This window comes from Erinaceus europaeus, chromosome X, assembly GCF_950295315.1.
Source record: "Erinaceus europaeus chromosome X, mEriEur2.1, whole genome shotgun sequence".
In the NCBI taxonomy this organism is placed as follows: domain Eukaryota; kingdom Metazoa; phylum Chordata; class Mammalia; order Eulipotyphla; family Erinaceidae; genus Erinaceus; species Erinaceus europaeus.
Genome location: NC_080185.1, coordinates 126,371,676 through 126,383,918, shown reverse-complemented (window position 1 = coordinate 126,383,918; position 12,243 = coordinate 126,371,676). Strand labels below are relative to the sequence as shown.

The 12,243-nt window shown below is 42.3% G+C and overlaps 1 protein-coding gene across 6 annotated transcripts in view; it reads right to left on the bottom strand.

Annotated features, from left to right (window-relative positions):
* The window catches only part of MID1 (midline 1), a 322,962-nt gene that overhangs the window by 58,665 nt on the left and 252,054 nt on the right, over positions 1-12,243 (bottom strand). For all 6 annotated transcript variants that reach the window (XM_060183090.1, XM_060183091.1, XM_060183092.1 and 3 more), the window contains exon 3: positions 219-314. In XM_060183090.1, the coding sequence (XP_060039073.1) occupies positions 219-314 (96 nt within the window). The remainder of the gene's footprint in view (positions 1-218; positions 315-12,243) is intronic.

The window sequence follows — 12,243 nt, the reverse complement described above, 5'->3', positions numbered from 1 at the left end:
GGATGGCTGTGGTGGCAGTGGGGCACAGCACAAAGCTGCACCAAAGTGGGGAGAAGTTCTTTGAGGCTCTAGTTCCTTCCAATTGCATCCATCTGATATATTTGACTTCTGTTAGAGACCTGATTTTAAGATCCTTAGTTAAAAATGTAATGGGGGGGAGGGTATAAAACCTTGACCTGGCAGTTCTCATTTGGCAAGTGTCACACAAAGATACTCACCTCCACATGTTGACAGGTTTGGATGAGTTTGGCCAAAAGGGTCTCCAGCTCCGTGTTCCTCTTAATAAGGTTGGTGAGGTTACTCTCTAAGTTTTGCTGTTTAAAAAAGAGAGGACAAATATCATTCCGGATACTTTTAAACAGGGCAGTTTGTACAAACTTAGTCATATTCAGTCAGGAAGGACACATTTCCCAGTGACTGCCATGAAGTCTACATGGGTTCAAGTATCTGTAGACTTCGGTTGTATTTTTGAGAAGTTGCATTTCAAGGAACCTTTCCAAACTTTGTGTTTTCCTACAGCCCCATTTGGTGCAAACTCAGGCATATTTAATTTATAGGTTGTTTCTAGGTCATAAGCAACAGAGAAAGGAGGCAACTGGACTTCTATTCTTCTGAGCCAGAAATTATGGGAAGTATGAAGTCCATCTCTTGGAGCAAGGTTTGAGTTGACACTGAAAACGCAACCATTTATAGACATCTATAAGATGCGCTCATCATAAACACATATTCACTCAGTAGATTTTATTGAACATGTTTCTGTTCTTTGCCTATCAACTTTCTTTCTATTCTTTGTCAGATCAATTTTCCCTTAATGCTGCATTTATCATAATCACTATGCTGACTTAAGAGTTTAGAATTACTCCATATCCCTATAGAGCATCAAATTTCAAGTCCCCTGCAATGTCTATTCAATCTTAGTTTCAACTACAATGGTCCTCTGCTCTGGGTAAGATTCCTTAGGAGCGTTCTACTACTTCTTGTTCTGCATACTGCTCATCTACACCGTCCATCCATTCATGAATGTGTCATTCATTCACTTATCCACTCATACAAGTGTTTTCTGGGTCACAGGCATAGCACACTTCCCCACGTTTACCCTCGGGTTCCCATGGCACCATCTTTTTGCTACTTCCCATAAGCGCCAGCTTCAACCTTCTTTCATTAGCCTACATTCCCTTTCATCTCCAGTCCTTGGAGCCTTCTCATTTAAGTTTGATAATTAATTCTTAAAGCTAAAAGCACTTCACCTCTATTTCTTATGTGTCTAGAATTCAGATGTTGGTCTCCTGCATATTTCATCTGGACTAGAAGGAAGACTAACTTCATTCTGACTTTGAAACACTCAACATATCTCAAATATGAACATTTCAAAGGGGGAGGATTACTGCTTTTCACTTAAATGAACAAAAAGAATGTACAAGAGTGATCTAGATACAACTTAATGATCTCAAGTATGCATCCAAGCTCTGAACATTATATTCAAAGCTCAACAATAGCAACACCCACAGCCAAAAGGTTTTCTGCCATTTGGATTAAATGAATCGCAACTACTAATCACTCAGTGGTCAGAAACTGGAGAATCATTCTGAGGCATTCCATTACTCTATGTCCTTTCCCCAGTTATGACTATGGTATGTTTGTGAATTTCTTTTGTTGTCTTAATCTTAAGGAATCTTCCTAGCCCAGTCTTTCATTTTCAGAGCAGGACATTTCCAGGGAAATATATGACCTGTTTGTAGCTCGACTGTCAAAGGTACAACTTTTCTGTATATTTTTTAACTTATTTATTTATTTGCCTCCAGGGTTATTGCTGGGGTTCAGTGCCTGCACTAAGAGTCCACTGCTTCTGGCAGCCATCTTTTTTCCTTTTAATTTTTTTATATTTATTTTCCCCTTATTTTTTTTTTTACTGTTGTAGTTATTGTTGTTGTTATTGATGTCATCGTCACTGTTAGAACAGAGAGAAATGGGAGAGAGGAGGGGAAGACAGAGAGGGAGAGAGAAAGATAGACACCTGCAGACCTGCTTTACCGCCTGTGAATTGACTCCCCTGCAGGTGGAGAGCCAGGGGCGAGAACTGGGATCCTTATATTGATCCCTGCGCTTCGCGCCACGTGCACTTAACCCGCTGCACCACCGCCATCTTTTTTCTATTGTTGGATAGGATAGAGAGAAACTGAGAGAGGGGAAGACAGAGAGAGGGAGAGAAATACAGATACCTGCAGACCTGCTTCACCACCTGAGAAGCAACCCCCCTGCAGGTGGGGAACCAGGGGCTCAAACCGGGATCCTTGCACGAGTCCCTGTGCTTTGCGCTATGTGCTTTAACCTGGCGCACTAGGCCCTGAGTACGACTTTTCTCATGGTCAAAGAGAACCAAATAAAGAGTAGAAAACACATGGAGAGTTTGCTCATATCTGCCTGCTTTTCCCTTCCTTTATTTAGTAAATAAATACACATCATATGTCAAATCTGTCGGTAATCATCTAATATGTATACTAAAGCCTGTGGTTTAAGCACAGTGCACTATCTAGAGCCTTTGCGGGTATATAAATTGAAATAGTACAAGTGTTACTAATGCCCACAAAAAATTACTGAGGCTGTTAGATGTATAATAAAGGGAAATGAAGCTGTGAGAGAGACTTATTTCCAAGAGGCACCAAAGGGACTGACACCACTCTTGTAGAGAGCCTGGGTAATAAATAGGAAGGTAACACAATCTGGTCTTCAGTCAGCCCTGCCCCTGTATGCAGGCCACTGCAGGATGCCTGAAGAGTTCTTCTACAATGAACTGCATTACTAACACCCTGTGTGGCAGTTTCGAGACCCTAAAATCTCTTGATTCTGACTGGGCTTTGTGAAGAAGAGAGCGTCGTTTTTGGCATGAGATACTAGGGACTAAGTGGACACGCCTATATACTTCATATAGGTATGCCAGGAATTCCACGGAGAGCAAAAACTAGGGTTAGATTCCTGTTTGCACCTCAAAGATGCCAATGTGTTTCCATCACATGAAGCCGAGATTTGTAGACCAACAAGTCAGGTGTGCGAGCTCACATGGAGCGTGCAAGGAAACTGGAACTGGAGTTCCCAATCCAGCTGAATCCTCTGGGCTAGCATCACCAAAGGATTAAATCTACCTGGCTGTACCACTGCTAAGAGCAGAGGCAAGAAAGAAAGAAAGAAAGAAAGAAAGAAAGAAAGAAAGAAAGAAAGAAAGAAAGAGAAAGAACTGAACAGAGAGAGAGAGAGAACTACAGACATATCTACCCAAATCATGATTCCCACTCTGAGTAGTAGAGTCCCACAAAAGCTACAGAGAGCTCCCATAGACCCCACCCTCGCCCCAAGAGCCAGGCACCCACAGCAAGATCTGCTCATGGCCACGTCCTCTTTGTCCCAGGTGCAGGTGCTTCCTGGACCACTTGTCAATTCCAAGTCTGTCAGGGTCAGCCTTGGGGAAAGTGCACACCCCCTCCAACGGACATCCGAATCCATCCTGTGTGAAAACTCCTTCTGAGGAGATGTTGCCAAATGACTGATGAAGTGCACTGCTTTGGGAAGTTATTTGTAAACACCAAGATTATTTTCTTTTTCTTCAGCTCTCTCTTTTTGTCCCTAGAGCTTGCACACCTTTCAAACTCCAGGTTTCGACTTAGTGTGGCCACTAGGAATATAGCCTGAGCCACAAATGTGACATTTTTCATGTTCTAACAGCCATGGCAACAAAAGCAGAAGGAAATAGGTATCACTGATTTTCATATGCTTTACTTGATGTGGCTAAAATGTTGTCGTTTTAACATGTGATCAGTATTGTTTTTAATGATGAGCTATCTTACGTCATCTGTCCTTCCTGTGTCTCAGCATGTTAGTATGTGTCTTACTACCACCTCTTCAAGCTGGTAGTAAGTGGTTACACTGTGGTCCCACAGCAGAGTCTGGAACCCAGGGCAGACACTGTTTCCTGCAAAGGACCAGGCAGTAAATAGTTCACACTTTATGAACCAGGTACTTCATCCCCTCAACTCAGTTCTGCTGCTGTGTTAGCATAAAAGCAGCCTTCGACTTGTGGGCAGGGTTGTGTCCCGATAAAACTTTATTGACAAAACAGGGAGTGAGTGAAATTTGGCCTGTAAACCAAACTCCTTTCTGAGCCTGAGAACACTCTCTGCCCTCTTGTCGGGAATCATCTGCACAGCAGGAAACAATTCTACCACAAAGGAGAAAACACAGTGAAACAATATTTGCTGCATAACCATCACTGCTCACCCCCTTCCAATGAGAAACTCTGGAATAGTCACTGCGGGGACCATTAGGATGGTAAACTGATTATTGACTGGACAGCTCTTCTGAAATCTGATGTGGTACATCAAGCAATCGGTGTGGTTAGTCCATTAAGCAACAACTACAGACTGGAAACAATACAGTTTAAAGCAGTTTAAAAGCACTCAGAAGGAAAGCTGTGTAACTATACCACACAACAAGATTTGGGGAAAGGCAAATGCAACAGTGTTGAATAAACATATAAAGAAGTTATCCCAATAGCTAGCTCAGCCAATTACCACTGACACATTGACGCCAAATTCTCTCTACTATCAATACGAAACTGCTCCAAGCTTGATTCATTAGCACTTCCCCACAGGGTTCTTACTCTACGGTGGGACAGGATGTGTTAAGGGTCTTTGTTCAAAAGGATAAAGCTTTTGTAAGACTGCATTACTGGATGGAATTCAATGCACCCCTCCCATTATCACCACAGAAGAGGAAGGAATATAAATAATTCAGGATGGCAACCAGGTGGCAGATTTAGTTCCCAAATACTAAGCAAAAGATTAGACCCAAGTCAACTTTATGGGAAACAAAGCTGCTAAACATGTATTGGCTAAAAAAACTGAAGAAAAGCATGCGCAGTTTACTGCCCCCCCCCCCAGTTTTTTGTAATGAAAGACATGTCCATGGAGCCATATTCAACTTCCTTTGTGTCATGAGCTTTTACTGTGATCTTTCTGAGCTGATAATTAAACACTCCGTGGCAGGCCAGCCGATTTTCCACCATTGGCAGCACGAGTCACGCACGAACAGGGATGTGAACATCAGCTGAGAACAGTCAATCAATCGGACTTAACACACGAGCTTTGTCCTTCTCCCTACACAGATAACCCATCAAACAGCAAGGGGAGCAGACAGAAATACTCGGAATCGCAGCCTTAAGAGACCTCTACCCAAGAGTCAGGTTGCAGGGAATTAATGATGGTCATTGAGCGCTACTATTAAAATGTGTGCCTGAAACAGGAGATTTCGGTAATTCCTTTTGGGTTTGTCCAGGCCTGAAAGAATGTTAGCCCTTATTCCGAAGTCAGTGCTTCAGAATGTCTTTAAAGTATAATATTAAGTCTGGAGACCTTTCAAGGAAAACACAGATCTGGCTTGTTTCATTCCCTAATATTCAGAGCGACATTCAGGAACGGTGTTTGCAGCCTGACACCCAACACCACCACTCTGGTCCAGTCAGGATATGAACACATCGAGCGCCACAACCCATATATTTTCTTCTAAGAAAAGTTAATCACAATCATTAATATGAAAACACAGCCGTATTAACACATGCCACCTGCATGAAAGCATAACTTCTTTCTATGTAACAAAACTCTCGAGATGTTTTCATTATATCGCAGGGGTTTAAGGCTATCTGCAGGTTCAACTCCTGACAGACCACAAAATACGTGTGATTTATGCAGGTTTTATTTCTAATGCCCCTTTTCATTGGTGAGGATGGTTAACATTTCCAAATGCCCTGGCGGGACAGGTCGCCTAGGGAACTTCAAAATCATAATAAAATCTGATCTACATGCAAATTTAAGTCTAGGGTTCCATGGCCTACAATTTATGTCATTGAGTATGTGATACTGTATTTACCTTGTCAGCTTTTATTTCGATATTTTTCTGTTAATGCCACTGAGTCTGCCCCATGTACTTACGAATTCTATCACTGGGAGTTTAGTATTTGTTGTTCTAGTCTGGTAGTCAATAATAAACAGAAAGCGATCATTCTTTTCTTTTTCTTAGACAGGACAGAAAGAAACTGAGAGGGCAAGGGGAAACAGGAAGTGAGACGCCTGCAGACCAGCTTCACCACTCGGGAAGCTTCCTCCCACTTTAGGTGGGGGCCGGGGACTCGAACCTGAGTCCTTGAAAGCAAATTTTAAATAGATTAATAGTTAAAGGTCTAGAAGAGGTTTCAAATTTACATTTAGTTATCGTTTTAGCAGCTCCAGCAAGCCTTTAATTCTGGGTGTTAGAGAGATGGACGGTTCTACTCGCTCACTCTTGGTCTCTTTCTGTCTACAATAAGAGAGCTGAGGCACTCAGCAATAGACATATTTGTAGGTGTCGAGAAATCAATATTGAGTGAAGGATGCTAGAATACTGGGGACTCTTGAAAATCCCTGACTTTTAAAAAAAACAACAAAAAACAAACTCCACTATAAAATATGTACCTGGAAAGAAATGTTTCCAAGAAAATAACTGTAACTTTTATCAATGGACCATACAGAAAGCAATTTGTAGACTATAGCACAGGAACCATGGATAGCCTAATATGGTGACTCCCCTGCTGTAAATGTACTTCCCCTATTCAGCTTCTAACTACTTCAACAGAGTCCTGAGGGATGTCTATCCCAGTATATCCATAAGGTTTAACACAGGAAAAGTGATCACTACATTAGGCAAGAGTTAGATGGTCAAGAAGTATCGATCCTGGTTCACTACAGGAAGGTTGGAGAAGTCATTTAAAAGCTCTCGAAGGCATGCAATGTAACGCCTTATTACGTAATGCTTACACACATAAGAGGATTTCGCCAAGATTTAATAGGCTGCTTTGCAGAAGGCTCTTTCTCTTAGTTTCTGTAAATTACTAACGGAATCATATTCAGAAAGCCAAGAGCAATACAGGGTGGGAAAGCCATCAGCATTTAGTGTCTTCTCTCTGAACTTGTCTATTTCCCTATATCCAGAAAATACACTGTAACAGTTCCAATTCAAGCTACTAGAACTAAGTGGAGTGTCTAATTAACTAAAGCAGAGTAGATAACAGAAGGGGAAAAAGAATTTGATGGCAGAAGGATTACAGGAAAATTGAAAACCAGTTTAATAGCAGTCAATTATTTTTGCTCAAAAGAAAGCTTTCACGTTGAGGAAATACTTAATCTCCTAAATCAGAAATCAAAAAATTATAGCCAACAGGTTACATCTTGCCTGCCACCTATTTTTGTATGCTTTGTCAGCTAAGAACTGGATATATATATATATAAATGATTTTTAAAAATTGGAGGACGGTTAACATTTTGTGAGACATGAAATGTGTATATAATCCTACTTTCGATGTCCAAAAAACTCAAGACACTCCCTTTGTTTACGTACCAGCCAATCCTGTTTTGCAGGTACAAAGGGAGAGTTGATACTAGCACCCACAAAAACTAAAATAGTTCCCCTCCACCTAGAAGTCCAAAGTGCTCTCCACTGCACCACAGAGCCATGCTAAAATATCACGTTACTACCTGGCCCCTAATAGAACTTGGCCCCTAATAGAAAACTGCTGTTTCTTTTTGAAAAAATTCTTCTTAAAACAATCCATAGGGCACCAAAGTAAAAACCCTTTGGTGAGGGGGAGGGTGGACCTGTGGCTTCCTGGGCCGGTGGGGGGTGGGGGTGGGTGGGTGGGATGGGACACAGTCTTTTGGTGGTGGGAATGGTGTTTATGTGCACTCCTAGTAAAGTGTAGTCATATAAATCACTGGTTAATTAATATGAGAGGGGGAAAATTAATTGTATGTCTTGAAGTTTTTAAAACACAGACTGAGTCTTCTTAATATATAGGCTGTGTATTTGATATGCGGACACTCTCAAAAGCCTAGACCAAGTAGATCAGAAGCAACCGGTAGCACAGCTATATACAAGATACTGGGTACTATACAGCAAACCCTAACAAAAGGACTTTTCAAAGTTAACCCAATTACCAAATAATGTGATGATAACATTAACTATCCATTGTCTTTTTGAACCCTAAAACAGCTGGAACCTCATATCTCCACTATAGAGCCTCTACTTCCCCCAGTCCTGGAACCTTTGGATAGGGCCCACTTTCCCGCATGACTCTCCCAATCCATATCAAATAATATTTCATCTGCTGATCGCAACCTAATCAACGCAACGATTGCCACCTCAACATGCTTCAGCTCAGACTGTGTCCAGAGACTTCAGGTGTGGAATGAAAACCCTTCAGCTTCATTACTCGGGTGAGACCTTTCCTTTCATAGTATTCTCCAATTCCATCCCAGGTGGATCACTTTCTAACAAAGTCTCAAAACCTAGATGTAGACCAGGTTCTGTGAGAGAGAGCATATGTTCACACGTATCCATAAACTAGTGCAAAATATATACCTGAAAGCAGAAGTACACTAGAGTTTGCAGTGAGTAGCCCCGCCCCCAATACTTCCTCTCCACTATTCCAACCTTTGGGTCCATGATTGCTCAACAATTTGTTTGGCTGTGTATGTTAACTCTCTTTTCAGTCACCAGGTTCCAGATGCCATCAGGATGCCAGCCAGGCTTCCCTGGACTGAAGACCCCACCAATGTGTCCTGGAGCTCTGCTTCCTCAGAGACCCACCCTACTAGGGATAGAGAGAGGCAGACTGGGAGTATGGACCGACCAGTCAATGTACATGTTCAGCGGGGAAGCAATTACAGAAGCCAGACCTTCCACCTTCTGCAACCCACAATGACCCTGGGTCCATGCTCCCAGAGGGATAGAGAATGGGAAAGCTATCAGGGGAGGGGATGGGATATGGAGATTGGGTGGTGGGAATTGTGTGGAGTTGTACCCCCTCCTACCTTATGGTTTTGTTAATTTACCCTTTCTTAAATAAAAAATAAATTAAAAAAAAATCCAGTGGTGGGTAGACAGCATAATGGTTATGCAAAAAGACTCTCTTGCCTGAAGCTCCAGTATCCCAGGTTCAGTCCCCCATACCACCAAAAGCCAGAGCTAAACAGTGCTCTGCCACCTTCTGTACCCCATAATGACCCTGGGTCCATACTCCCAGGCGGTTAAAGAATAGGAAAGCTATCAGAGGAGGGGATGGGATACGGAGCTCTGGTGGTGGAAATTGTACCCCTCTTATACTATAGTCTTGTCAGTGTTTCTATCTTATAAATAAATACATTAAAATAAAAAATCTAAACACTTTTAATTAACAGTAAAAATGTAAATATGATTCAGTAAGCCTAAAATTCTTTTTCTAAAGATTTAATAATGATTGATAAGACTATAGGATAGGAGGGGTACAATTCCACACAATTCTTACCACCAGGGATCCGTGTCCCGTCCCCTCCATTGGAAGCTTTCCTATTGTTTATCCTTTGGGAGCATGGACCCATGGACCCAGGATCATCATGGGGTACAGAAGTTGGGAGGTCTGGCTTCTGTAATTGCTTCCCCACTGGACATGTGTGTGTTGACAGGTCGATCCAGACTCCCAGCCAGTGCCTAACAGTTTCAACCCCTACTATGGGAATGTAAGAATATGTTCCGGATTGCAATTATTCTGGAAATCAAAATTCTAAAGACTTTTTCTGATAGAGGGTGAGGGAAGAGGGAGAGAGAAACCCAGGAGAGACACCTGCAGCACTGGTCCACCATTCATGAAGCTTCTCCCCTTGCACAGTGGGGATCAGGAGCTTGAGCCCAGGTTGTTCTGTGAACTCTACTGGTTGTGGCACCACCTGGCACCTCTTTCATCTCAGAAAAGAAAAAAAACAAAACCTTTAAATCATGGATAAAAATGCAATGTGTGGACACATTCTTCTTTTGTTCACAGAAGTAGCAGATTCAGACTGGGAGAAAGTAAGGAGAGTTTTATTGCTGTTTGTTTTACTGCTGGGGCTCGGTATGTCATTATGAATCTGCTGCTCCCAGAGACCATTTTTTCCTTTTCTTTTTACCATTTTATTTGATAGGACATAGGGAAATTAAGAAGGGAGAGGGAGAGGGCCCGGTGGTAGTGCACCGGGTTAAGTGCACATGGCGTTAAGCGCAAAAACCTGTGTAAGGAGGGGAAGTCGCTTCACAAGCGATGAAGCAGGTCTGCAGGTGTCTATCTCTCCCCCTCTGTCTTCCCCTCCTCTCGATTTCTCTCTGTCCTATCCAACAATAGCAGCAATAATAACATCAAGGGCAACAAAATGGGGGGAAATGGCCTCCCGGAGCAGTGGATTCATAGTGCAGGCACTGAGCCCCCAGCAATAACCTTGGAAGCTCCAAAGGGGGGGGGGGAGACAGAGAGAGACACCTGCATGCTTGCTTTGCCAGGTGGGGAGGGAGCAGGAGCTCAAACCTGGGTCTTTGTGCATTTTTTAAAAATTATCTTTATTTATGGATAAAGACAGTCAGAAATCGAGAGGGAAGGGAGCGATGGGAAGAAAAAGAGGATTCTCCTATGAAGTCAAAGCTGCTATAGCAAGAACATGGTCATGAGCAGGGCAAGAAGGCATACTCAGAAGACTCGGCGGCTCTCTCCATTCTGAAAAGAAGTGGAGAGTATTGGATTGTATGTGCACAGTGCGTGTGAAAATTACTCAATTGTTGTTTCCATCAAGTCTATTTTCTTTGGACTCTTTTTCTTCATCATAAAATACACTTCAAAGGGGCAGCTTAGAGAACTGGGTAACTGATGCTTACAAATGCCCTGATATTGACGGATGTCATACACACGGTCTCTGTCATCTCAAGCTTTACTTCCTCCTTCACTCCGAGACTGGGCGATTTTGATCTTATCCTTCCTTCCGTCTTAAGCAGATGATGACACTGTCAAGATACTCATTAACAGACATGTTCTGGCCTTTCTACTTGAATAAGGTTCAAGCTGATACCACCAAACATTCTTACCAGGCCTGAACGGCAAATTCATTTCACGGTAGAGCTTATTAGCCTTAGATGTACGGGAACATACATGTTTGGTGTTTTAGGATACTCGGTAAGACCAGGTCTTTTTTCTAAATCAGTACCTCATACTCCAGATACTTTATGTTGGCTGAAATATATTGAATGTATTTTAAGTGAAAATAGTTGGATTTTTTTATCTAATAATTTTACATAGGTAACTACGCTTTGCTATGTTTCTATAGCGATATCTGTCCCCTCAAACGCTCAGGTTCTATTTAGAGGAGCGCGACTTTTGTAGACTGCCTACTGAAAATGATGACCCAAATTTCATATATGGTCAGCTTTGCTCTTGAACAGAAAGAGTTTCTGTCATTCACAAAATCCTTATGTCTATCTGGGTGGTATAGTACATATTAAAGCCAAAAGAGGTTACACTCTTTGACTTAAAAAAAAAATTCCATTTGAGCAGGGTAGATAGCATAAAGGTTCTGCAAAGAGACTCTCATGCCTGAGGCCGAAAGCCCCCAGGTTCAATCCTCTCCAGCACCATAAATCAAAGCTGGTCATTGCTCTGGAATAAATAATAAATAATAAATAATAAATAAATACGTAAGTAAGTAAATGTTTTTAATTCCATTCCATCCTGAGTGGGACCGGGTCTATTGAGAAGTAACAAAATCAACATGCTGTAAGAGAATTCCCCATTTGGGTCAGTCTAGCGAATCAAGAGAGGAATATGAAAGCATGCTACTGTTTCTCAGCCCTCAGTAACCTTCAAAGACACCGTCTCCCCGGGCTTCAGAACACTGAACCTCAAATTCCTTAAGCCCATAGTACCCTTCATTCATCCCTAACTTCTCTGTTAACTCAACCATTTCCTCCCTGTTTAATAGAACTGAGACTTTCTATGTCCCATCAAGGGAGTTTTCACTGACTTGAACTGGAAGGAAGCAAGATGCCAAGCGATTTCTAGCCCAGCTGCACACTTCAGCAGCCTGGAGAACTGCATAATGGGAGATGGTGCTAGTGAAGATGTAGGGCCAAAGGTGGGACATGGGGGTATGAGCCAATGTCATGCCAGCATGGAGGCGCAGAACAGGCATACGCCTCAGTCAAGCATACTTTTCACCCCATCATCACTGGTGATTCTGAATGGCTTTTTCTTATAAAAATAGAGATAGAACTCAGATGTTCAGAATGTGCAAGGAACAAAAAGGTCTTGGTGACGTTGCCCCAGTGTATTTTCAATTACGTGTGTGTGTGTGTGTGTGTGTGTGTGTGTGTGTGTGTGTGTGTGTGTTT